We start from the raw sequence: 25,668 nt of genomic DNA on the forward strand, positions 1-25,668 counted from the left end.
GACGACAAGGTTCGCGCTCGCTTTGAAACAGTTGGTCGTCTGTTCTTGCTTTTCTTCGCTTGGTCATGCATCGTGAGTGAGTAAAGGTGTAATATGCGTGAACGAAAACATTTTATGAAGATTTTACTTTGAGAACGCGTTATTTGCGTAACCATATCCACGTTTTAGACGAAGCCTCTTACAACACCAGCCAACACGAGCCTCGCAGGCACATAACTAGGGTGGCTACCTAACATAACTATCTAGAACACCATAACATAACGTCATTCCCATGACGGCACGGTACCCCCTTAAGAAACTCCCATAGACGGTGGCGCCAGATTACCCTCTAGGTGTTATAGTGAGAAACTCTATGATTAAAGACCTCCATGATATATATATATATATATATATATATATATATATATATATATATATATATATATATATATATATATAAAAGTAAAATCTTCATAAAATGTTTCCATTCACGCATATTACATCTTTACTCACCCACGATGCATGACCAAGCGAAGAAAAGCAAGAACAGACGACCAACTTTTTCAAAGCGAGCGCGAACCTTGTCGTCTGTTCTCCAACTTTAGCGGCCCGCTGATACTTTTTACGTAACATGTAGTCGCACACAATAACAAGTTCTCATAGTTAAACAAAACATGTTTTCGCGTAATAATAAAGCTAAAACAGCTTTTCACTTGCTGTTCTAGTAGAAAATGAATCATTGTGACAGACGGAACGGTACTTGCCAAGCGCGTCTTCAAGGTGTCCTGTCTCTACGAGAACGATGCCAATCCGAAGTCACAATATACCGGCATTCCCATGCATACCACAGCGCAGCAGCGCCAGATTTCCCTCTAGGTAATGTAGTGAGAAACTCTATGTATATATATATATGATGGACACATTTAATAACGGAGGTGACACGTGAATGTGCGTGCGCGTACCTATATCGCTAAGATGACCACTGATTAGGACAATAAATATGTATATATAGCCAAAGCACTTCATAAATGAGGAACAGGAATAAAAAACAGTAAAGTACACTGTCGAAGCATCGATATCAAAACTGAAACTTATGCACGTGGAAAAAAAAGGCGAAAAGAAATCCTTACAATAAATTTAAAAACAAGCACACTGAAAAGCTCGAAGTCAAAATTTATAAAATAAAAAGTAGTTGTTTGTACGATAATATCTTGAGTTTTCCGCGCACTGCATTGCTAGCATTGCCGTCTCTTTCGGGTTTTATTAATGGCCGTCGGCGAAGGCCGTCAACCCAGCCGATCCAGCTGAGTTGCTTCACACCTTAGAAGATTTTAGCTCTAACCTAAAACATATATGGATTCTACGATACGATGGCTAACATCGCCGTGCAGAGAATAAAAAGGGAATTTAAGGAAGTCGTCAAAAGTGAAGAGGTGAGCAGCCTTGGTGAGCGCCGATGACGAGCGCTGTCGTTGCATTTTCGAAGCTCTTGGCATTTTTATCTGAATACGGTACTCTGCTATTCACCGCATTCACCGGGCGGTTATCGCGAAGAGAGTTATGCGCAAGTTACATATGGCATCGCGTTGCAGGTTTGTATTCTAAGCGCTTAAAGAACCCAGAACCTGTTCAGTGTCTGATGCTGTGTGTCGCATTGAGAAAGCTTCGATCCCTCTACCTGTGCGTAAATTAACCTGGAAATCGACGACGCGCAGTCGCGGTAGGCGTGTATTTTTGTGGTGTCATTCTCAGTATGCCCCAGAAAGCCTATCAGTTGGCACTATGTAAGTACTGAGGGCGGCGAAATAGCTATTTGTCGCATCTTGAGAAACCTATCCTTTGTATTACTTCGTTGCAGACGTCGGGAGCTAATTACGTAACCGTTGCTGCCCCTCTGACACGCCTCGCTTAATTTCAGCCGAAGGAGTGTAAGAACTGGCTTGATCATGACTTGCGAGGGTGGCAGCGTGGTGCGCCGTGAAGGCGTCTGCGTGCTCGAGCACGTGAGTTCGTCTTGCAGAGCCGCGAGAAAAGCCAGCGTCGCGCTCCAAGGTTGTCGTGCGAGTCACTGGCCTGCATGCGCGCGAACGCCGCACGTTTGTTCCTGCGCGTACTTCTTGACTTCTGTTCCGTTCGAAGGTGTCAGTTGACCGGATGTTGCTGCACGTGGATTAGACGCACGAAGAACTACGCTATGTCCCCCCCATGATGAAAGCCTGGGCTAGTTGCTTCGACATTTGAAATGTTAAATTGGGCAGAAGGAAGAAGTGAGACACACAGGGGCCTCTGTGTGTCCTTCCGTCCATGTGTTTCGGGGCTACCTTCCCGTCGTAAGCGCAGCTTCAACAGTGAACGAAGAGGGTTCACTTCTCGACGTCTATAGTTTCCAAGAGCAATCAAAGGCTCATGCCTGAAGGAAAAGTGAAAACTCTCAGAAAATAGTTACGCATTATTTTTTTTAAAGTTCAAGTTTGCTGCAAACTGTGGCGCTTCTGAGTGTTCGCTGCCCAGTGAATGACTACTGTGCCACAAACACTGCACCCGAAATTTGTGCTACGGAGTCTAATAATTTCGAATAAAATGAGAAAATACGCATAAATAATTATGAGTGATTATAAAAAGTACATATACCTTGGTTGCAGCTTCATTCTGAAGCAATTTGGAGTCGTGTGTACCTGCTTGCTAGAAAAGTACTGTCACAGAGCATCGCTCCTTTTGGGTTTTGTGCAGCTTTCTCTGTCCAGATTTGGTCGCCTTAAAAGGACAGCTTCAAACTTCCATCATAGTGTTCTAAGTAGTTCTGGCCAGTACCTTGAGGTTCTCTCGGTGTCCTTGCGTGCACATAAGTGTTCTCGCATGGTTTTGCTTTCATGTTAACTTTCGCATGTGCACATTTACAGTGTGTGTGTTTGCACTTGATGTATGCAATGCTTGCTCAAATACTTTTAGATAAAGTTAGGCCCTTTATGTCACAGTTCTTTGTAATTTTTTTTATCGCAATACCTTGACATAATACACACTGAAGGTGGTTAGCTGTCGTTGGAATAAATAAATCCCACGTGTCATTTTTGCTTTTTGCTTACTGAGTGTTCCTCTTTTCTGTCATTCATTTGATAGTGTTTATTTTTGCATTTAGCCTTTCTGCACTTCCCCTGGCATTTTGTGGGTTGACGCAGGCCCTTAACTTATTGTTGTGCAGGTCGCCAAGTGTGCCATCAAAGTAGAGCTGGTGAATGACAACTATACAGAGCTTCGCGGTGAGATAGCAGGCCCACCAGACACACCCTATGAAGGAGGCACCTTTGTCCTGGAAATCCATGTCCCCGAGACATACCCGTTCAACCCACCTAAGGTATGTCTGCTGCAGCAGTGGCTTGCTGTATCATAAGACTGCAGGCTGGACATTAATTCAGTATAGCTGCAGGCACACTTCCCAAACATTGTTACATGGTTACTAAAGAACAACACTAAACCAGTTAATGATGGATAATGCAATTTTTGAAGACTCTATGTACATTTATTTGTTGGGGTACTAGCTAATACAATGATGGCCAGAGATTCCACCTGTGCAATTTTTGCGCCTAGACTGCAGTGTCAGTGCATAAGTGTGTTGACGTGGATTTCAATGTCTTTTTCAAATTTGGCCGTTCGTGTGAGAAAAAAGACGTTCTAAAAAACCGCTTTGAGTTCGTGGTTGCTTTAGAATTTGTTGCAATCCCATTTATCAAAACAACTATTAACTGGTCCTTAATAGACAGTGTTGAAATCTCATGCCATCGTGAGGAGCTAGCATGAAAGCTTCAAGCACATCATTCGTTTTTACGTCTTTTCTGGCTTACAAAGACTCCCCTGACAGTAAAACTGATCTTTTTGAATATTTTTGAAGCATAGCTTAGGAATCCATCTTAGCTTTATATACATGGCGTGGAATTTCTCCATATTTAAGATGCATAAAAATAAAATTGTTCATTATATGGAACTTCAGGTAAGTGTGATAACATGATGTTTTCGCATGCACAGTTCATTTTTGCCAACTACATTAAAGCATGGATGCTACCTTTGAGGCGTGAAGAGAGAAACAGCCTGCATATTTGTTTTGTTATCAGTGATTGTGGGAATCGCACTTCAAAGCCCAAGCCCTGTGTTAAAAAACAAACGCGGAAGATTTCTGCCTTGCTCAAGAGGTTAAAATCTTGCTGCTGCGTTTTACACAACACCAATTGCAAGGAGGTGGCAGAATTGTGGGAAAATAAAGGTGGTAAATTTCGTGGTAGTAGTAGCAACCCAGAGACTTTATAAAAGGGGCCCTGAGCATTTCAAATAAAGTGGTGCAGTTGCTAGGCAATGCTGCCGTAATGACCTCTCGACTCCATAACAAAGTCACATCCAGCACAAAAATACCTTCACCATATCTGGTATTCATTGTAAACATATATTCATTACACAGTGATATCGGAGAAAAACATTTTAGATTTGCTTCACTGTATCCATGTTTATTAACGCAATAGCATTAAGGAGCCCGTGTTGCAGAAAATCTGGCATCAGACGTTTCCGCAAAAAGATTTTTGAACCACGTATACTCAGGCCTTTCATATGATGCAAGGAATTGACTGAACTAATTGAATTTCTCAATCTAAAATACGTAGAAAAATTGTAAACTACGACTTGCACACAACCTACAGACATGATAGCTCTCGGTTTGTAATTTGACTATACGAGAAAACGTAATTCTGTTGCGTGAAAACTCAAAGAAACCCCTTCACATACACAAACCAGCCGCGGCGTTCACAGACTGGCCGCGGCGTCTGTCATTCTGTGCGCGCCGCTGCGGTGGGTGTCTTGGGGGCCACGGAGCGGCGCGCCCGATTCCTTGCAATAATTCCAGCTGGTGCTTGACTCTGCTGCATCGCAGCCCACGCAGGACGCCGCAGTTCCACCACAAAGCTTGCATTTGTGTATAGCATTCGCGTCAAGCGTTTCCAGGTAAACATTACGGTTACATACACTCCGGTTGCCGGGAAGCACGAGAAGCAGTCAGGGATCTTTGAATGCTATCGCGTTCCACTCTTAAATGCGAAGCTTAAGCATCCTCCAAATTTTCATATCACTTTTCGACTGTATTACTCTTGTGCACGCAGTGGGAAGGAAGCCCATGATCACCACCTGCTCTTTTGTACAAGGCTTTTGAAATCCCTGCCGTTAAATAAAGAGAAAATTAGGCATCCACCTGTTCGTAGCAATATTCTGCACAAGTTTCCGCAGAACTATTACGTCAGAACTCTTGCCTGTGCTTCGAGTTGTTGACAAATTCGACTTCGCCCTACCATCTGCTGGCCGCCTGTTTAGCGCAGATGGTAGAGCGGCTGCCCTGGAAAGGCGGTGGTCCCAGGTTCAAGTCCCGGACCGGGATGGATTTTTCTTCAACTGCGAGGCTTTTCTTTCGAGGAACCCGTATGGGTTTCCTTTGTAGCAATTGCTACGAACAGGTGGATGTCTGATTTTCTCTTTATTCAATTACTTCTCTCCACCTTGCGGGTTTTTGCAGAACTATTACGTCAAAACTCTCTGCCGTTTATTCATGCTGGATAAATGTGCTTCCGTGGGCTGGATTTCTTTGGACGTTGCGACTTGGTGCACTTTTGGCTGAACCAAAGATGAAAACCAACTTCCGTTACGGTAGTGGCACCATCTGGTGACAGATAACAAAGCAGCATTGTGCTGATGTTGTGGCCTTGTAGATTTAGTGGCAGAGTGAAGCGATATCGGAGCTGGACATTGTTGTGCAGAGGTACAGCTTTGAGTGCAGTAGGAATGAAGAAAAGAAAGGCAAGTCTTCGAGGCTCTGGCACATTTCATAGCCGACAGCTCCATTCATGCAAGGCACGTTGACAAATGTTTTGGTGGAAAAGGTTGATTAGGACATGGTTGCTAACACTAGACACTATGCATACTGTTAATCAAGGTGTCGTAGGAGTATTAAGTGTAGAGATAAATATGGGGCTTGGAGTGTTTGGCTAAAACCAGAAAGCCTGAAAACAGTGCACCATAGTATGCGGGAAGTTTGGTATTAACAGATTATGGTTCAATATTGCAGGAAGATGTGCAGAAGAAAAAAGGGTGTAGAGAATTACTTTAGAATTTTGTAATCTTAAGGTATTGTAGAAGCTGACTGTAGATTTGACTCAGAATAGCTCAATTTATACGATTAAAGCTAAGAAGTAGGTCACTGCACATTGCATTTACACATTGGTTGCAGTCAAGGTGTGAAATTATTGGTTTATTCTCACATGTCAGCCATCGTGAACGCCTACCCTAACATTGCATTTTGTTGTGTTGTCTTTCTCTTCTCGTCCTTGTTCAATTGTGCGCTGGAACGATGTTTCATAATGATAATAAAACTACTTAACTGTGCTAGTTGATGCATGTTTCTGACCACAATTGTGGTGCAGCAATAAGGACACAGACTACAGAAATGACGTGGGCAGATGCACACTTCCAACTAATTTATCTCTGAATAAGGAAACTGGCATTACATATATCCAGCAGATGCACAGAGAGGCAAGAACAAAAAGCATCCACATCGTGTAACTCTGCTCATTATGCAGTGTGGTCAGTCTTAGCAATTCATCCCTAGGTCTTGTAAGGGGCAAGACATCTTTTTTTTTAAGTTGTTGCTGTGGCTTAGTGGCAGTGGAATTGTGCTGCTAAGCACATGGTTGCGGGTCCGATTCCCACTCGCGGTGACTGAATTTTAATGAGGGTGAGATGCAAAAGAATGTGTACTTAGATGAAGGTACACATTAAAGAACCCCACGTGATCTAGATTAATGCTTAGTCCCCAACTGCGGCATGCCTTGTAATCATTTTGTGGTTTTGGCATGTAAAACCACAGAATTTAGTTTTAGGTGTTTAAATATAATTTCTCGATAATGGACAGCATTGGGAAATGCACATTGCTGTTATCGCAGTGCAAAACTACAGAAAAGCGACTACTTCATTTGGCAGCTTATAGCCTCTTCGGACCCATAGTACACAATTTGGTACATTGCTTTTATTCCTTTTCAGAATCAGCTCAACTGCAGTTCCGTAAAATATCCAACCCCGATTCAAAGTGTGAAGCATGCAGAACTGTGTGAAAGTGGTTTAGGCTCATTATTGCTTTAAGCTTTCATGAATATCCCTACATATTCGGTCTAGGCTGTTGTGTTGTCACAGACGGCAGAAGGCAACCATCAAGTGCCTCTCGATTACTGTGAGTTGACACAAAGGTAGAGGATGCAGCATCAACAAGCCAATGCACCATGCGGTGTCAGATCTGCATCTATGTCTGTTGGCCAATAAAGAGGGTTTTTATGGTGGGAATCGTAAGGAGACAGTTACATTCTCCATTTACATGGAGATGCTGCATCCAACTCCTAACCGAGGTAGTCAAACAAAAAATGGTGCTTTCGAGTTCTTAATGTACCAGGGGTAATAAGGACTGGCTTGAAAAGTTATTGTGCCCCTGAGCAGGCTTTGGGTCTGAGGAGGACGTAGAGACTATTATTTGTATCCAGCTCATAGGAGCCTTGCGAGACAGAAAGCACTACCAAAAACCATATGATGATGTCCCATCCATTTTGCCTTGTTGCTGTGTAGTCCTTTGAAACCTTTGTCCTGCAGTGCTTTGCCAATTGGCCCAAAAGAATAACTTCCCAGTGCTTATGTCCCATAAGATCTGTGCCGTGAGAACAAGTAACAGATTTTGTGTAGACAGGATCGCAAGGTATACTGGACCCTTTCAGCTGCTGGCTTGGTTATGTGAGTGGCATGTCACATCGTATGCAATTTAATGCCATGTGTGGCTGAGTTGTTTGACCAAGGAATCGCACTCTTGTCCGGTGCTTCTCTTCTTTGTCCTGTGTCACGCTTATGAAGGAATCCACTGTGTGACAAGATGTACCAACTAGCCCGAATGAACACGCTGCTAATAAATAAGAAAAATATATGTAGGAACAAAATGGTAGTGGTTAAACATGTACACCATGTTTTGTCTTGTGCCACAAACAGTAATAAATTGACCATTTGCCTGAAATTAATTTGTCAACAAATCTGTGGATATACTGAAAATATTTTTTGAAATCTTAAATCTTGATGGTTGAGTGGGGCACCAGTCTGTGTATTCAGCAGGCGGGTATTCTGTGCTTACCTAGTGGACATACACATTTCAACTGCTGCTAAAGGGCTGTTCGGCTGGGGGAACTTGTCTCCTTATGACACGTACCACAGCCCAGCCAATCAGAACTTAACAACAGAAAAATTGGACATGTCCACTAGGTGTACACTTACAGAATACCACCCAAGGTTCAGATGTGTGCAACATTTTATGAGGCACTGCTTAATGCCTCAATAATGGTCTGTGCTGGTACTAAAGGGCCCCTCACCAGGTTTGACAATTTTTAGACAAATAAGCGCAGCGCATACGTCACCTGCTGATGATTATCTATGCTAAGTATTACAGCGCTGTGCGCCGTGAGAACAGCTGAAATTTTGCACCAAATGCCATGCACTCTCCCTCACAATGGAGCTTCTGCCAGCCAGAGCATCAAGGTCAAACGATGCACCAATGCTTGCCTTATTGTGTAACGCACTGCTATCGACGTCACTCTCCATGACATGTCACTTTTCTTAATCATCCAATATGGAAGGTGCAATGCTGGCACTGTAAATGTGCTGCGTAGCAGGAAAGGAAGAGAAGAAAAAAATTAAAGCAGGCAGGGCTCATCACATGAACCTGACATGGTCCCTAGGCTCCGACATGGGTGAAAGCAGGGAGAGAACGCCGCTTGTGAATGTTAGTCAGGGCAAAGGGAGAGAGTGTCTGTGCTTACAGTGACGTTTGCCTCCTGGTGGTAGCATAACAGGAAGTTCAGTTTTACCCGCTGTGGTGACATAGTGGCTCTAGTGTTGCGCTGCTAAGCCCCACGGCATGGGATGAAATCCTGACCTTGGTGGCCACATTTTAATCGTGGCGAAATGCAAAAATGCCCACGGGGGTTCCGTGCATTGGGTGCATGTTATAGAACCGTAGGTAGTCAGAATTAATGTGGAGTCCCCCACTACAGCGTGCCTCGTAATTGTTGTATTGTTGTTTTGGCATGTAAGACCTCAGAATTTAATTTACATTTAAGTTCAATTTCTTCTAGCTCCTCCAATGATGAACCAATATGGAAAACATTTTTTGTTAAAATGCTGCTTAGATGGCATTTCACAACTCCCATTGTGTTACCAAAATTTTCAATGGTGCCTGGTGAGGTCTTCATTGAAGGGCCCCTATCAGGCCACATAGCAAATTTTAGTTATATGCTGGAAGTTGTCACATCCCCTCTAGAGAGAGTTCTACCACAAGAAATTTTCAAATTGGTTAATTATTGGCTGAGATATAATTATTTGTAGTGTTGCAAACTCATGATTTCAGGAGGTGAGCTTCACTGCCAACATTGCCACTCTCGCCACTTGCCCCACCTAGACTCTGCAAGCAAAATTCCTTCTTTGCATTCTTCCATACCAGAGCCGGAGGATCGATCCATGTACACATCACGGTCCCAGTCTTTTTTTTTTTCTTGCATTCTTGCTGCATGGCACACTTCCGATGACAATATTGCGCTGCATTTGTTTCATTTTGCTCTGTGCACGATCACGTGAGCTCTGCATGAGAACGCCTGCGTTGTTGTCTGGCTGTTTCTGCGAAATGGTTCCTTCAGTGCATGCATATTTGGAGAGGCTCGCCCGGCTCATGGATTCCTTATCGCGTGGAGGATATTGCGACATCTTTCAGGCACCAGACTAGCCAGCAACATGATTAGTCAGTACCACATGAACACCGAGGTAAACACGAGTGGATGAAAGAGCACAATTGTGCACTGGAACATGGTACAAAATGACATAGTAGTTTCATTCTTTGCACGCACAACTGCATGACATGGGAACAAGCAGATGAAGCTTGAGTACATCCCCCTTGCAATGGTACGAAGTAAAACAGAGACACAGTCATTCGGTTTGTACGTTTTATTATTTCTCGAAACATTAATTCACCAATTGAAGCAACAGACCAAACAAAACGCTGATGTTGCGTTGAATAATCCTTAAGTCATGTGTCACTGTGAGTGGTGTCACAGCACTGCCATTTACGTAGGTGCACTTGCGCAACTGACGTTGACTGTCTGTCTAGGAGCACGGCTCCCGTGGGAGAAGGGCGCATGGCATTTGGGTTGAAATTTCAGCTTGTTTTGTGGCACATAGCGGTGTAATAATTGGCAGACACAGTCGTTAGCAAGCATTGTGTGCACTGCACTTGTTAGCTCAAAATGGCCAGACCTGATGAGGGGCCCTTTAAGGCCAGCCAAAGTCATTGCATGCAAAAAGAAAGACATGCTCTTTCTTAGCAGCTTTACCTTGTTTTTCTTAAGTTGCCCTTGCAAAAGATCAAAATACTTTTTTTTGCATCTAACTGCAATCTTAAAGTAGAATAAAGATGGTAATAAAGAGACTGTCCCTCGTATTCTCAGATGATCCTCAACTCGACTTGACTGAGTTGAGCACAGTGCTGCCGCTTGATCGCAAACGACACTGCACTTCTTGGGAATTGCCGAGGTGTTTCGGTGAAGTGCAGTGACCGTTTTTGTTTAAGAGTGGCGCTGCCATTGACTTTCTTGAGTTGAGGCGGAGTGTTGAGTGGAAGAGCAGTCTAGAACACGGGGTTGTGTCAGTTTGTTATACACGCGGTGTTCTTGACCTCTTGCTTGCTTTTATTGACCTCTTCATGATGCAGGTTCGCTTCATTACAAAAATTTGGCATCCAAACATCAGCTCAGTGACAGGTGCTATATGCCTGGACATTCTCAAGGACCAGTGGTGAGGCCCATGTCTTATCTCCTCGGCACTGTTGCCACTACCACATTGTGGATGTATTATAAATTTGTGGCAGGCTTAGCACCATTTCATGGCTTTGCTTGTGATGCAATTCTGCTTGAGGTCTGTTGAAACCTGTAACGAACTGTAGCAGCATGAGGTGGGCTTTTGTTGGTTCCTTGTGTGCAATGGATGAATAAAAAATGTTTGTTCTACTGATATTTTTGTAGCTACTGACAGACCTTGCATAGTCGAACATAATCTAGAGCTCTCTTTCAAGCACCCCTCAAGTCTGTATAAAAATACAGTACTGAGGTGTTCCAATATCAAAAGTGGCACTGACAGATGGAGTAGCGCACTATGGCATAAAGGTTATAAACAGGGATAAAGTGCCTCAGAAAGGATGGCCAATGTTTCGATAGGAGGACCTATCTTCATTAAAGGCGGCCTTGTCATCCTCGGTATGTTAGTTTTAATAGGTTAGTAGAGTAACATCTTGTGCGGTTGTTGTCGGTGGCGGCTCGTAAAGGGAGGGACTGCAAAAAAAATGAGTGCTGTTGCCTGACGTCTGTACACATGGTTTCTATGATGAGGGGGCAAGTGTGGGAGAGTGAGAAAGTGGGGAAAAGGGAAAAAAGTGAAAAAAAAAAAGGAGCAAGCAGGAAAATATTAAAGAAGAAAAGAAAAGGAAGGGCTTAGGAGGGTGTTGGGGGAGCGAGAGGTCAGGGGGCATTCAGGGGTGTCGTATGCTTTTGTGGCTTTAGAAGAGTCAGTCAGCCGGTCAGTGGGCGAGTAAAAAAAAATATTAAAAAAGACATCACATGAAAGAGTGGCTTGAGTAGCATAGCAGCAACGCGTCGGGTAATTTTGAAGGAGTTAAGATGCTGACAAGGAGTCCGGGTGGCAATGCACGAGGTAGCTGGAAGGCAGTGGCTTGGTCTTTCAAGCGACGTTAGCCCCAGTAGCCCAACGTAGGCGTTGTCATGGCGGTATACAGAAATGGCAACACCGTGTGTGACTGAGGCACCTAAAACAGTATCCTGGCATCTGGGACTTTGGAATGAGTTGGTGAGGGTGTTTAAAAGAAAAAGAATTGTGCATTGTACGTTGAAATTTTAGTTGGTTATGTAAATTACTGCTTGTTGCTACCACACCCCTCCGCTGCTCCCGTTTTATGTTTGGAAGCCTTCCATCATGAGAATTGGATAGCGGCTAGGTTTCAAAAGTCCTTAAATTAAAGAAAGTACCATCGCTTTGAGGTATTGAAGCTTTTATTTATTATTATTATTATTATTATTATTATTATTATTATTATTATTATTATTGTTGTTGTTGTTGTTGTTGTTGTTGTTGTTGTTGTTGTTGATCAAAATTTCTTACAGGCCTCATACAAGTATGAAGATTTGGGTACCTGCCGTGGTTGCTCAGTGGCCATGGCGTTGGGCTGCTGAGCACGAGGTCGCGGGATCGAATCGCGGCTGTGGCGGCCACATTTCGATGGAGGGGAAATGTGAAAGCACCCGTGTACTTAGATTTAGGTGCACATTAAAGAGCTCCAGGTGGTCCAAATTATTCCGTAGTCCCCCACTACGACATGCCTCCTAATCAGGTTGTGGTTTTGGTATGTAAACCTCGATAACTTTTAAGAGGATTTGGGTAAGGGGCGTGAGGGGGTCACAGTAAAATGTACGTAAAAGCAGAGCATTAATTGGAAAAGTTTACTATACTTGGTCATTAAGGGTTACGGACTGGATTCCAATTCCAAGGGAAGGGAAGCGTAGCAGGGGGCGGCAGAAAGTTAGGTGGGCGGATGAGATTAAGAAGTTTGCAGGGACGGCATGGCCACAATTAGTACATGACCGGGGCTGTTGGAGAAATATGGGAGAGGCCTTTGCCCTGCAGTGGGCGTAACCAGGCTGATGATGATGATGATGACTATAGCATTGGGCAATAAATGAATGCTAGTAGACAAAGTAAACAAAAGAAAGAAAACATAACCTTTGTGAAATGAACGAAAAAATGAACGAAAGTGGTCTCTCCAGTGCCAAACAAAAAAACGGGCAAACTCAACTCCAGTTTACATCTACGTTAAAGCGAAGCATTCTTCTTGTGAAGCGTGTGTGTGTACACGAAGTGTGGTTTTCAAGGCGCTATAAATATGAGTATTAAAAAGCAGCATGTTATGCGAAGAAATGACTTCGTTTGCAGTGGCTTATAGACAGGCTGGACATTATAATATACACATACCTACATGCAATACATCATGTATAGATTATTTACTTGAATTTTCAGTGGTGTCCGTAGTGTTCTGTTGCATTAGTGGTGTTTCTGGTGCATCCGTTTCTTCTAGTGCAACTGCGGATTGAAACGTGCCAAGCATTTCAGTGCGCTGGCTTGCTGCGAGAAAGGGTGCTCTATGCCACTTGTCGAAACGTGCATCCCGGGCGCAAATGGTTTCAATGTCAGGCTTGTGTGCTATAGATCCTTGTGTTCGAATGTTGTCATCGGACAATCTTATTAATGTTGATTTAATTATTTATTACACCATGCTTTGTTGAAAATGATGAATTTGCGAAGTCGCAAAGCTGTTAGAAGCCAGAAGCACGGAGTCTAGGCAAATCCATGTACTAACCATCAATGGTCGCATTGCCCCTGCTTGCAGCTCCCGTAGACACTAGCACCACAGTTCTGGTTAGTAATTGTATGAAACTGTATGCTTGAAACAGTAAACTCGTAAACTAATTCATCGCTGCACTATTCCTAGATGGCGCCATCCCGTTAAGCGCGTTCGGCATGCAGAGGCCAGATATCTATAAGAAAGTGCCTGGAACTCGGCAAATTAATTGATACACAAGCAGGGAAGCAAAAGCAGGAATCATCATGCCACTTGATGTCATTCTGCAGGGAAATACAAGCTTATGTGCTTGTGGAATTTTTCTAGCTTCGTTTTGGCAACACTAAGGAGGTAATTCCATAGCTGGATGGCATGAGTAAGCGCCGACCAGTTGATTGCATTAGTGTTCCCGTAGATGTGGTCAACTGCCTTGCTCTGCATACCAGCGCATCACATGCTTCAGTGTCTTGTTTACCAGTCAGCACTCCATTCATACTGTTTAGAGCCGTCACTGTAGCAATATGTGCCATTGTGTTTTGAGTATGTTATCGAGTGTAATATTATGGCCATTTTGTTGCTTGGGCTTGTTTTGCTGTTCTAGGGCTGCGGCAATGACCCTGCGGACGGTACTGCTGTCTCTGCAAGCTCTGCTTGCTGCAGCTGAGCCGGACGACCCCCAGGATGCTGTGGTGGCTCGCCAATTCAAAGAGAACCCCGAGATGTTCAAGCTGACAGCCCAGCACTGGGCACAAGTCTATGCTGGAGGTAGCTACTACTACTTACTGCCATCAGCTACGTGCCGTTGTCTCTTGTCGGCATGCCCCTTCACTTGTTGGAATTTCCCTAGTAATAGTAAGAAAAGTGCTACTTATCCCTTTCAGGGTTGATTTTTTTCCCCATATGCGACCACCCAGGGTTGATTTCTTTATTGTAGATTCCAATTCTTCTTAGGGACCTAGTTCGAAAAAAATTTACCGTAATTTTTCTAGGGTGGCCGTAAAGTGAAAAACAAATATTTTGCATTCGTATATATGTACTGTTCATTCGTGAATAACAACAATAAAAAAAGGAAATAAACTTATAAGAAATAAAAATTCTATTCGTTGTTATACACACAGTTCGAGGCTTTGAAAATGCACACACAAGAATATTTTGCAAGTCTCAAATGTTCCTGCTCTTACAGCAATATGTACGTCCATAGCGTAATCGAACTGCGTAGATGAGCGCACTCAAGAAAACTGTGGTTGTTTGCCCGTCAAAAAAGCAAAACGTGTGACAAACTTCCGCTAATCTTCATCTTATCGCCAACCAGAGGCAATTAGTTTTCATGAGTCTCCAAAAAAAGAAAAAGAAGAAACGGAAACGCATGCACGGCGGCATCCTTCCTATGCGCACCCCTGTGAGCGATCAACAAGCGAGAAACAAGTGGTCGCCCTTTGAGCGATTAGTAACGAGATAGCCATCAGTTTTGCAAGTGCAAGAAGCCGAAACCGTATGCGAAACAAAACCCAAACCCGCCGCCTGCCAGCCCGCACGCCAATGTGCGAGCGGTAGTATATAAATGCAGCAAACTAGCTCTAAAACAAACCATGTAACAAAAACCGAGAGAGAGAGAGAGAGGTGCGTGAAAAAAATTCCCTGTACGCGTATTCCCACATAGTGGCAGCACATGACAGAAAAGAAATAGTTAGGAAATCGGCGCGCTTTTTAAATGTACAGACGGTGCCGTAAATATACGGCATTGACCATTTTCAGACTTGTTTGCAGCGCCGTATATTTACGTCGTTGACCGTCAAAGGGTTAAAAATTTTCCCAAACTAAGTCTATTGATTTGAACTAATGTAATCTGAAAAAATGTGTTCCATCATTTCTTTCGTTTTGAAATTATAAAGCGAGAAATCTGGCCAGATAAACGGTGCCACTGCTGTGACAAATGGCGTCTGTGCATGCTCGTGGTATCAAGTTCTCTTCTTTTGTGACACTCCAGCATAGTTTCTTATTGAGAAAACTGAACAGTTAACCAACAAACTACCGTAAGACTGTGGCTGCCACAGCATCAGCTGGCCTGATAAGGAGGAGCCTGAGACCACAAGAAATGTGTGACACAAGAGAGAGCTCCATTTCCTTCTTTTTTCAGTTTTTTTCCCCTCATGTTGTGCCTGTTGTACTTGGTGCAAAAAGAAAAATGAGGGCCCCATTAGACCTGTTCATTGCCTTGTTGGACTGTCTTTTGTTTAGCTGCCTCTGGCTGTTAAAGCTGAAGCAGTTGATTGCTATGGGAAGTCAACTGAAATGTTGAGTGGAATTGGCTGCTTCTGAAAAGCATGGAAAAAATGAAAATGTGTTGGGCCGACGTACATTTGGTGCCTTCTTTGAAGTAACGACAATTGGGAATTATCAGGACTTGGAAATAATGGCAAACTGGCGGTACCTTCAAGCCACCAATATGTTTATCTTTTTATTAGTTGTAAAAACCGGCAGCAACAAAAAGCAGAGAAGCATGTCCCATGAAGGTTGCCTAATGGGAAGTGCTTGCAAGAACTCCATTTAGTACCTGGGATTTGTTCTCCTTTGATGCTCATTTGAATTTTGCAGGTCCAAAGCACTTCCCTGATTTTGACGCAAAGATCAAGAGGCTCCTGGACATGGGAGTTGAAGAGGTGTGTCATGTCTCTAAAGAAATACTTGGAAAGCCAGTTACACTTACTATTCCAAGCAGGTTTTACTCTAGCCTCGCTGTGCAGTCCAAACAGCATGGATGCGTGCCATCTGCTTTAACTTCAGTGGACCATGTAGAAAGTACAATTTCAGATAGTGTAGACATGTAGCAGCCTCCATTGAAAATTTTACGCTTGAAATACGAGTTGATGTGTCGCAAGATGTTAGCGAAAATATACATTTTTTCATAAGAAAACTAAAAAAAAAGGCCACCATTACCACTCACCAGATGGGGCGCACCACCTAGGACAATAGGGATCAAGCATGGCTCATCAGCAGGACCTCCGGCCCCTCGGATGCCTGTGGCATTTTGAAAAACGTGGTGTACTGGCACATTTACATCATATCCGCTGACTGCCGTGCATGCGTGCTGTCTGCTTAAGTGCTATTTAAAGGCTGCTAATAAGAAAATTGGGCAATTATCAGCCCTGTAGCTTTTCCAAGGTTGCTTGAATAGTATACATATAAACCTTCCTTTCATTGAGTGATTGATTGATTTAAAACAAAATTATCCAAAGTGAAATTTTGTTGCAGTTAGCCTTTAATGGCAACTAAGTCTAGATTCTTAATCTAGCTTGGTGCAGCAATCCAGGGAATGAGCAAGATATTCTGCAACTAGGGGAAGAGATGTTGCTCTGGCATGACACAATCATTGCAACAAAGATGTGCATTCTAAGAACTGTGTGGCATATTTAGCATCCACTAGAGCTGCTTTGTGCTGTTGTCATGTCTTCTGTTTCTTATTCACCACCATGTCGAGGTCGCAGAAAAGGTAAAATTTTGCAGTATAGGAACCATAGTGTTAACAGTGTTGCAACTTGGCAAAGTAATAAACCAAGAGCACAAATGCAAGCAGGGCACCTAATCATAATCAAACTAAAGGCAGCTGAACAATGCTCTTTTTTCCTCATAGACCAGACAGCATGGTAATATGACAGCCTCGATTGTTTTTGTGGTGTTTTCCTCTTTAGCCACTAATTTAATGTAGTGAAGCATCTTTAATTGGGCTAGTTGCTGCATTATTGGAACTTTGAGGAAACCACGCAAAATTCAACAATAGACGAAGACAGTGCTGACCAACTTGCTATATTATTTTGCCTTGACTTCAATTACAGTTTTTTTTTTTCTGTGACTGTACAGAATTAAAAAAGAAATCACCAAAGCTAGATAGCACAATTCAAGTTTTTCGCTGGATTACTTGAATAGAGAAGCATTACTTGCATGAGAAATCGAAAGGCATAATCGACTAATCAACAAATATTCACTGAATAATTTCTAAACTAATTACTTTATGGCACGTATTGTAATTTACCAATTGTGGTTGGTGAGTACACAATGTATATATTCACTTAGAACGATTCTCAGGGTGGGCACCAGTTTTGAGATAATTCCTGAAGTGTGCGACGAAATACATTGGCATCCCGATTGTTTAACAGGGCTTTCAGGGGGCCTAGTTGGTGCAGGCATGTGTGTGTGTGACATGACTGAAGGGCACAATGGGGACAAGTGCTTGTGCAGGGTCTACCCTTTCGTTCTTTTACGTTCTTCAATCGTGTCCCAGTTTTTGTCCTGCAAAGCAGAAAATGAGGTCTTGTCGAAAAAATTGCGTAGAACAACAGCACATTCTTACTGCACGTTTGACTGCACATATCTCAAGCCTGTTGTCATCCTGAGAATTCTAAATGGATACACTGTGAAAACTCACCTGCTACAATTCGTAAACTGCAATATGTGCCACAAAGTAATCAGTAGTTTGGAAGTGAATTAGTGAAGCTTTCTTGATTAGTCGATTATGCATTTATCAGGGAAGAAGTTTGGGCGTATTGGTAACTGAATCGTAAACTGGGATACATAGCGCAAGAACAACACAAGGACGAAGCAGGAGCATGCACCATGTTCCTGCTTCGTCCTAGAGCAGTGTGCTTCGTCATAGAGCAGTGTCCTAGAGCAGTCCTAGAGCAGCTTCGTCATAGAGCAGTGTGCGGATTGCCCTTCGTGCTGCTTCTTGTTTCAGCGCTAACTAAACGGAGAGAACACAGCGCGCACGAAGTCATCAGCCCTCGGCATGCCTAGAGCCTGTCCCCATCGTAGATCACTTTCAAGATAAAGCCCATGCGCAGCCACTGCAGGAGTCCAACAACCCTTTGCTGTGTTGTGCGCAGTGGAAGGCGGCGCGTTTCCTCCCCGCCTTGTGTGCGCGAGATCCAGCATCCATCCCTCTTCGCTTGCCCTTGCACACTTTCACACAAACCCACAACGTATGGCACACGACTACATTGTTATCGCACTAGACTTTAATGGAACATCACAGCAATGCTGACGGTGGAAATGCGTCTGAAGTGTCCATATAATTGCCATTGCAATAGAAAAGTAAACAACAGTGCCGCACGCATTTCTTATTGCATGTGGCAGCGGTCATGTGAACGGAGTGAGCCAGTGTATCGTGACTTCATCCACCCACGGAGCAAGAAATATTTAGGAGTGGAAACTCCGCTGTTTGCGGCGACCAGTAAAGGTCACAAGCCCGCGGATATGTTTTCATGCTGGCGGCACCTGGCGCCAAAATAGGTGCCAAAATAGGTGCCTTGGTATGCAAGGGTCTCCACAAACTCTAGCTCTGCCTGTTTATATGTTTTCTTTCTTGAGCCTTGGGTAGACTAAATAATTGAAATAACTGAAACACTAATTTTTAGATGTGACGAGCGAGCCCTTGGCATTAATCGAAGATTGTGTTTACTATAGTGGTTATTAGTATGGAATAGTGGCTCACAGTGAAAGTATTTCATTCTCACAGGAACAGTGTTGCCAACTTAGATGTGTTCCTGCTTGCTAGGTTTTTAGAGTTTTTCATGTTAAGTTGAAAGAAATGCCCTTTTATGAACAGTGAGATTTTTTGTGGTTTTCAGTTTGTGTTAGCTTCATTTTAACAGTACTGATACAGTACTTTACTAATTTGTAACATTTTTTTTAATACTTACTGGTGTTCTAGATGTTGCAAACTCTTTTTACCTGTACTTTCTTTACAGGGACTGACAATTGGCCAGAATGTTTTGCGAGACGGTGATGGAAATGAAATGACCATAATTTATAGTGATAGAATCTGGCACGCTGTTCGGGATTTAAGTAGGAAATGAAATTTTAAATTGGCAAAGAAAAGTCAGAAAAACCAGTAAGTGGTGAGCCCTGGCGGTGAAATCTTGATACTTCGAAATGTAGTCAAGAGATTATTGTACGTAAGTCGACTGCCATTAGGTACAGTACAATTATTGCTTAAAATTGCAGATAGTAGGTTGTTAGACACCTGCGCTTTATTCTAAGCGTATTGCGAAGTAAAGAAAGTCCATGCTAACGAGCGACGCTCGCAGTCCATGCAGCAGCGCCTGCAGTCCCACGTGCATGGCGGCGCACTTGCTGTTGTATGCATGTGAGTATAGCACAAGTTTGCAGGTACCCAGAGTTTTATGACCTCCCTGTGATCCAATATGCCATCGACGAGTTGTGCCGTAAATGGGTACGTTTTTTGCCTTCGTGTCGCCACCTGTGTCACACTGTACCGACGCCGAGCACTCCACCAACCGTCGGCAGATTGTCGGCGTCAGTACCGTGTGACAGAGGCGCGCCAGCACAAAGGTAAAAATGCTGTCGCCCACAGTTGGCAGAGTGAAATCGGTGTCGGGTCGGCCTAGATTGAGTGAGCCTTTACCAATCGGCATTCTCCAGGCATGCTGCTTGTGGCGGGGATGGTGGCTTGTAGTGCAAGTCGGATTCGTCGCTTCCGCTACCGCTTTCGTCCATTGATGTTCGAGTGCTACTTCGTAAGGATACAAATTCTGAGCGTGCATGTAAGCTTAAATGCTCTGTTCCAGCTTGCTCAGGTCTTCGAGAAACATTGGAAATCAGAAGCGCATGCTTGGCTACAGCAACACGAACCGTGTATCACGTGTAAAAGCGTCATTTTGTTTTTGGTGCACTTGGTTTTGTTTTGACCAGTCAAATACCTAAGCAGTTGGACAGGAAACCACAAGAAAACGTAGCTGTTATAGCAGAAATACTTTGGAAAACATGAATCGCAGGAACATCGACTCGATAAAGAAAATACTTTCTCACACCTATGGCCGCACTTGTCGTCTACCTCCCGCTAGTGCAGGCTTATAATCCCTATCGTGCTCACCTATCGCATTTTTCAGCATGCTTCCAGTGAACGACTTCATCCTCACTGCAGATAGAAAAATTCTGATAAAAGATGTTCCACGGTGTTTTCCGTGTTACTGCTTCATGATTAGACACTCTGGCCGGTAAGCTTTCCATTGCACTAAAAAAAGTGTGTACGTACCATCAAAATTGGTTGTCAGTCCCTTTAAAGCAAGGAGGTGAATTATCTTAATAATTGAAGGACACCTTGCTTCAAATTACTTAAATTTTATCTCTTGTGTATTTTTAAAAATTGGATGAGAATCTTTAAAAATAACCTGTGACAGAAAGCATAATTCTATTTTTGGAGCTGGATTACTTGAAGAGGAGGACATTGCTTATGTAAAATCAAAATACATGTTTGACTAATTCAAGTCTTTAACTTATTACTTTATGAATTGTAGCCAAGGCATGTCTACTTGAAATGAATTCTCAGAATGACTCAATTTTTGAGGTACTCATTCCCAAAGTGTGCAGTTAAATACATTGGCATTTCAGTTATTTCGTTGGTTCAATCCACAAAAGGCATTTTGTTGAAGAAGTAAGTGGAACGGCAGTCTGACTGTGCATACTTTTAGGCTGATGCCGTCCCGATAATTTGTTCCAAGTGCCTTGTGAATTCACTGGATGCTATTTGTATATTGCAATGTGTGTCATTAAGTAATTAATTGAACTCTTAGTTAGCGAATTTCAAGTTAGTTGATTATGCATTTTGATGTATTGGCCAAGTACTGTCTACTTCTTTGAGCAGTATAGTTCGATGTTTTTCGTAGGCTTCTGTAAACAGTACATGCACACTTTGGACACTTTTAAGAACCCAGCAAAATTGTTAGCAGATCTAACAGCATATAAAAAATTTCATTGGCAAGTATGTGAAACAAAGATATTATTTAACAATTCATGAAAATAAGTCTAATAGGCATGCATGAATATTTATTTAATACAGCAAGACATCAGATATTAAACGGTAACTAGCAATGTGATTTCTGGGTTACACATCGTTTTAAGAAAAAAAAGCTTACTATTTTATGGATTAAATTCTTTATATATTTCACAAATGAGTGAAGTTCGAGCGAAATTGCAGCATCCGTGAATTCTCAAGTTTAGAAACCGTAATCAGTTTTCATTTTAAATAGCAAAATGCGATGATGGTAAGTGTACTTATTAGTGTGAGGTGACTGATTAAAGGGATGTTGTCATTAGGTTCAATTACCATTAATTATTTGGTATGTTATGAAAGCAGTAGTATGAGGTGCTAGATTGTGTACATTTGTGTACATTCCAAAGGAAGGGAAGCGTAGCAGGGGGCGGCAGAAAGTTAGGTGGGCGGATGAGATTAAAAAGTTTGCAGGGACGACATGGCCACAATTAGTACATGACCAGCGTTGTTCGAGAAGTATGGGAGAGGCCTTTGCCCTGCAGTGGGCGTAACCAGGCTGATGACGATGATGATGATGATGTACATTTAGTACACTGAAGTATTTTGACAAATCCTTACCTCTCGTATACATATTATTAGACACTATTATGTGAAGAGTTCTTTCCTGGAAAGTTAGCACATATGGGAGATGGTTTTTGTATGTGCAAGCCCATATAACAAAGTAGTTTGTGTGAATGAAAAAATGCATAATAAAAATAATCACGTAATTTTGTTTAAAAGCAAGTGTCATTGCTTTGAAGACAGCACTTCATTCATTTCACTCTGACTGTCCTGTCCCTTCCACTGTTACTTAATTTAATTAGAAAGAACAGGTAATTTGTGAGAGGCTTCTTGAACAACATAATGTGCATGCAAAATAGACTTTAGGCGACACATAGAAACTCTGTTATCGGTGTGCTTTCATGAACAAGTGTCACACATTACATCATTATGCTCTGAGGCTTGCCGTCTTTCAGAGTATGTAAACTATTATAATGGTGCTATCTTCCACAAGCAATTTATAAAAATTCTGTTCAGCTATAGAAAGAAAAAAAAAAGAAACCCTGGATTGGTCAAACTACCATCCTAAATTTCTTGAAAGCTCTTGAAGGGCCCCTCACCAGGTTTGGCCATATTAAGCGGATAAGTGCACCGTATATATCACGCACTGACGATCGTGTCTGCAAAGTACTGCAGCGTCTCCTTCTCACGGGTGCCGCAGCCCAGCCAATGAGAACTTCAGCAACAGATGAAAGGGACATGACAATTACAGAACATCCTCCCCCCCCCCCTCCCCCCCTGCTTACTTGCTTTGGGACTTGGCTTCAAAAAAGTACTATGTCTTTGTGGACTCTAAAGAAAAGTCTCCAAGAGCGCTAAAGAATTTACAGATAGTTGCACTTGAACCACTGACCTATACATACAAATTCGTCATTAAAGCTTTGTATGTACAGGTCACTTTCCATTAAGAAAAAAGTGCACCTCCTCTCTGGGCTGTTGTTACAGAGATGTTGCAACGCCTTTGGGGGGGGGGGGGGATGTGTGTTTACAGCAGTCCAAAGGATTTTATGATGACACCCAGGGAGCTCTCATTGCAAGATCTAGAACTACATTCACTTGTCAGGCCTTTGTGGTGCATGTTTATATTTTTCAAAGATCATGTTTGTTGATGCAATGAAATGTTGCTTCTCTTTTCCATGCAGCACCGTGCACGCGTCGCACTGTCGTCATACTCGTGGGACCTTGAGAAAGCCACAGAGGCCATCTTCAGCTAAAGCTGGTTGAAAGAAAATCTAACCTGGACTGTTTCTTTGTTGCTCGTTCCGATGTTTTCTCTTCCTCAGGTGCTTTCAATTAAGCCAGCAGTGCTTGTGAAAGTACACTTCATTCAACTTCATGTCTTTTGGGGATACACAGTGTGAGAGGTGTGCCTTTGGCAAATTTCGCGGTACAACCATAGATGCCAGTAGCATTTGCACTATGTCTACTGAGGAGCACTGTAAAAATTTGCTTGTGCTGAATAGGCTGTAACGAGAAATTTGTCCCTCAAGACTTTGCCTGCTTAATCTTGTCTTCGTTTTTACAGCTTGGATGCAAATGTGGCTCTTAGTGCCAATTTGGTTTGTGAACAGCGAGTGAACTTTTGTGATCCACTATGATGGTAAATGCCATGGTGAAAGATTATGTTCTTGTAAAAATTGCATGCGATTGAAAGTAGTGACCATTTGTTCTCAGGCTCTCTTATATGGACTTGATATGCATTTTCATTCCCTTTTCTGAAACTGCATGTTTACCTAAGAGTCTGCACCAGAAATTCTATTTTTCTATTGAGCAACTTTGGAGATGCCCCTTTTTTGCCCTGTTTCTTTTGCTGTTGTGATGAGCATTAAAGGTGTGCTTTTAAACCATTACATGCGCTGTTTTCTTTCTTGAAGTGTCCATAAAGCATACATGTTTTCTCCTCTGTGTTTAGACAGTGGGTAACCATTAAACCATTGTTGACTGTGTGGGCCTGCTGATGCAACTGAAATCAATTTGCAGTGGAGAGGGATGCTTGTCATGAGCTTGACACAGCTGTCTTTCTAGAGAGGCACTTCTCGTTTCCGAAATGTGGCGCTTAGCTGCTGCAAGGGGTTTCTCAGTGTTTTTTTTTTGTGTGAACATTATAATTAAATTAAAGCTTTGACTATCAAAGCATGTGTGAGCTCATAGCTGACCGTGCAGAAAAAAGTTACAATTGAATTTTGGATGAAGTGAAAGAAGGAAGAGAAGTTTTTGCAAGTTTAATCGTTTTGCGTATCGTATAAATTGCAATACAGGCGTATTTGTGGCGGCTAGCGAAATTCAATTTCTAAACTTTCTTGGCAAGGCCTCCCACTGACTTTCAGTCAGAATCTGCAGAGCTTCAGTTACCGTTAGTACAAAGCATAACAAGGAAAATTCAAGTTGAAATGGTCCGCTAAATGCCCCATTGCGAGCTTTTAAGATTCCTCCCGCTGCTGTGTGCCTTGAGGCGAGCATGCCCGTTCCTCGAGTACTTCACTTAATTACGCCGCAGAGAGGGAAAACCGGGTTCTCGATAATCGGGGAAGCTTGAGGTGAAATACCAGTTCTGCAGCAAGTTGCGAAAAAGAAGCTTTAAATGTTCGCGTAAAATCTGCGCCAAAGTGCGCGCGCCAAGCACGCATGCTCGGAACAGCAGTTCACGAGCCCCGCCAGGCACGCGTGCTCCGAGCATGAGTCCTGGCAGGCGCCGCCATCGCAGCCGTAGCGCTAGTTAAAATGCGGCATGCGATTGGGGCGCCCGCGCCGATAGGATGGATTACGGCCTCTTGCACTACGGACCAACCCACGCGTCGCCGCTCCAGAGGGCCCCACTTAGACCCCATCACACCGAGAGGTGTCACTTCTGCCCGCCCTCGCTAGATGGCAACGGCTCTGCCATGGCCCACAGTGGTCAGTCCACTCCTCCGTCGACGAGCGAGGAGCAAGACCAACTCAAGCAGCGCAAGCATCGCGAGGGCTTCGGCAGCGCTAAGCCAGTTTCAGGCACCACTTGGGAAGCACCAGACTGTTGCGTTGCTTGCCACAGCGGAGCAGTCAATTTCTGCCGCAAGATGCCCAATATCAAGGTTTTCAGCGGGTCGTCGCACTGCGATCTCGCCCAGAAAGTGGTCGACAGGCTCGGAATAGAACTCGGAAAGGTAGTTCTCAAGAAATTCAGCAACCAAGAGACGTGGTAAGTGCCTTGCATATTACACTTTCTTCCGCCGTGCCATAAGTTATGTGCGAGGTTGTGTCGCCAAAGGGTTTGTGGGTGCAGTAGGGCCGAGCAGGGTATAGCTATAGCGGGTGCTTGTAATGCGTAATGCGCATGACTTTAGTATCGCTGCTTAGATGCTATACCGGTGTTATAACGTAACAGAACAACACGTGTCCCGCTGGTTAAGTGCCAAGGCTTTGCGTTATCAGCTGTTCCTTCGGCGTGCATTTCGTCACAGCCGAGAAACCCCCCCGTTCGCCGCTGACCCTTCGAGCGCTGATAGCGCTCGCCGGCGCCTTATCGTCTGGCGCCGAACTCATTCTTTATCTCCTACTAGTCTGTCGCGTCTCAAAGTCACGACCTTCACATTTGAGCAAAATTGAAGATAAACTACTTGTTGCGTTCTTCCAACAGCCGTCTTTAACTTCTCCAAAGGCGCGCCAGAACCGATCTGCGATCGCTCCATGTGCTAGCATTGCGCAATCGCTTGTTGTTGAACCACGTTTCTGCAACGGGGACACCACAGGATCGCTGGCTATTTCGTGGTGTTGCTGGCCTCGAAGATCGCGAAAGATGAAAGGAAACTACGTCCGC

At 43.4% G+C, this 25,668-nt stretch overlaps 2 protein-coding genes across 6 annotated transcripts in view; both read left to right on the top strand.

Annotated features, from left to right (window-relative positions):
• The first annotated feature begins 1,239 nt into the window (after positions 1-1,239).
• On the top strand, positions 1,240-23,722 carry Ubc4 (ubiquitin conjugating enzyme 4). Of its 2 annotated transcripts, XM_075688097.1 has the most exons (7): positions 1,240-1,412; positions 3,179-3,331; positions 10,790-10,872; positions 14,085-14,248; positions 16,079-16,143; positions 19,228-19,370; positions 23,015-23,722. In XM_075688097.1, exons 1-6 carry the CDS (start codon positions 1,350-1,352, stop codon positions 19,333-19,335), a joined length of 636 nt encoding a protein of 211 aa, XP_075544212.1. In that variant the 5' UTR covers positions 1,240-1,349; the 3' UTR covers positions 19,336-19,370; positions 23,015-23,722. The 2 variants fall into 2 exon arrangements, with proteins under 2 accessions (XP_075544212.1, XP_075544213.1); XM_075688098.1 differs by lacking the exon at positions 19,228-19,370.
• Positions 23,723-24,549: 827 nt separating this feature from the next.
• The window catches only part of Prps (phosphoribosyl pyrophosphate synthetase), a 32,937-nt gene continuing 31,818 nt past the window's right edge, over positions 24,550-25,668 (top strand). For 3 of the 4 annotated variants that reach the window (XM_075688095.1, XM_075688093.1, XM_075688094.1), the window contains exon 1: positions 24,553-25,050. In XM_075688095.1, the coding sequence (XP_075544210.1) occupies positions 24,629-25,050 (422 nt within the window). In that variant the 5' untranslated portion in view covers positions 24,553-24,628. Of the gene's footprint in view, positions 25,051-25,668 lie in introns of all 4 variants that reach the window. The other variant, XM_075688092.1, reaches the window with a different exon arrangement.

The sequence above is a fragment of the Dermacentor variabilis genome, chromosome 4 (assembly GCF_050947875.1).
Source record: "Dermacentor variabilis isolate Ectoservices chromosome 4, ASM5094787v1, whole genome shotgun sequence".
NCBI classification, from domain to species: domain Eukaryota; kingdom Metazoa; phylum Arthropoda; class Arachnida; order Ixodida; family Ixodidae; genus Dermacentor; species Dermacentor variabilis.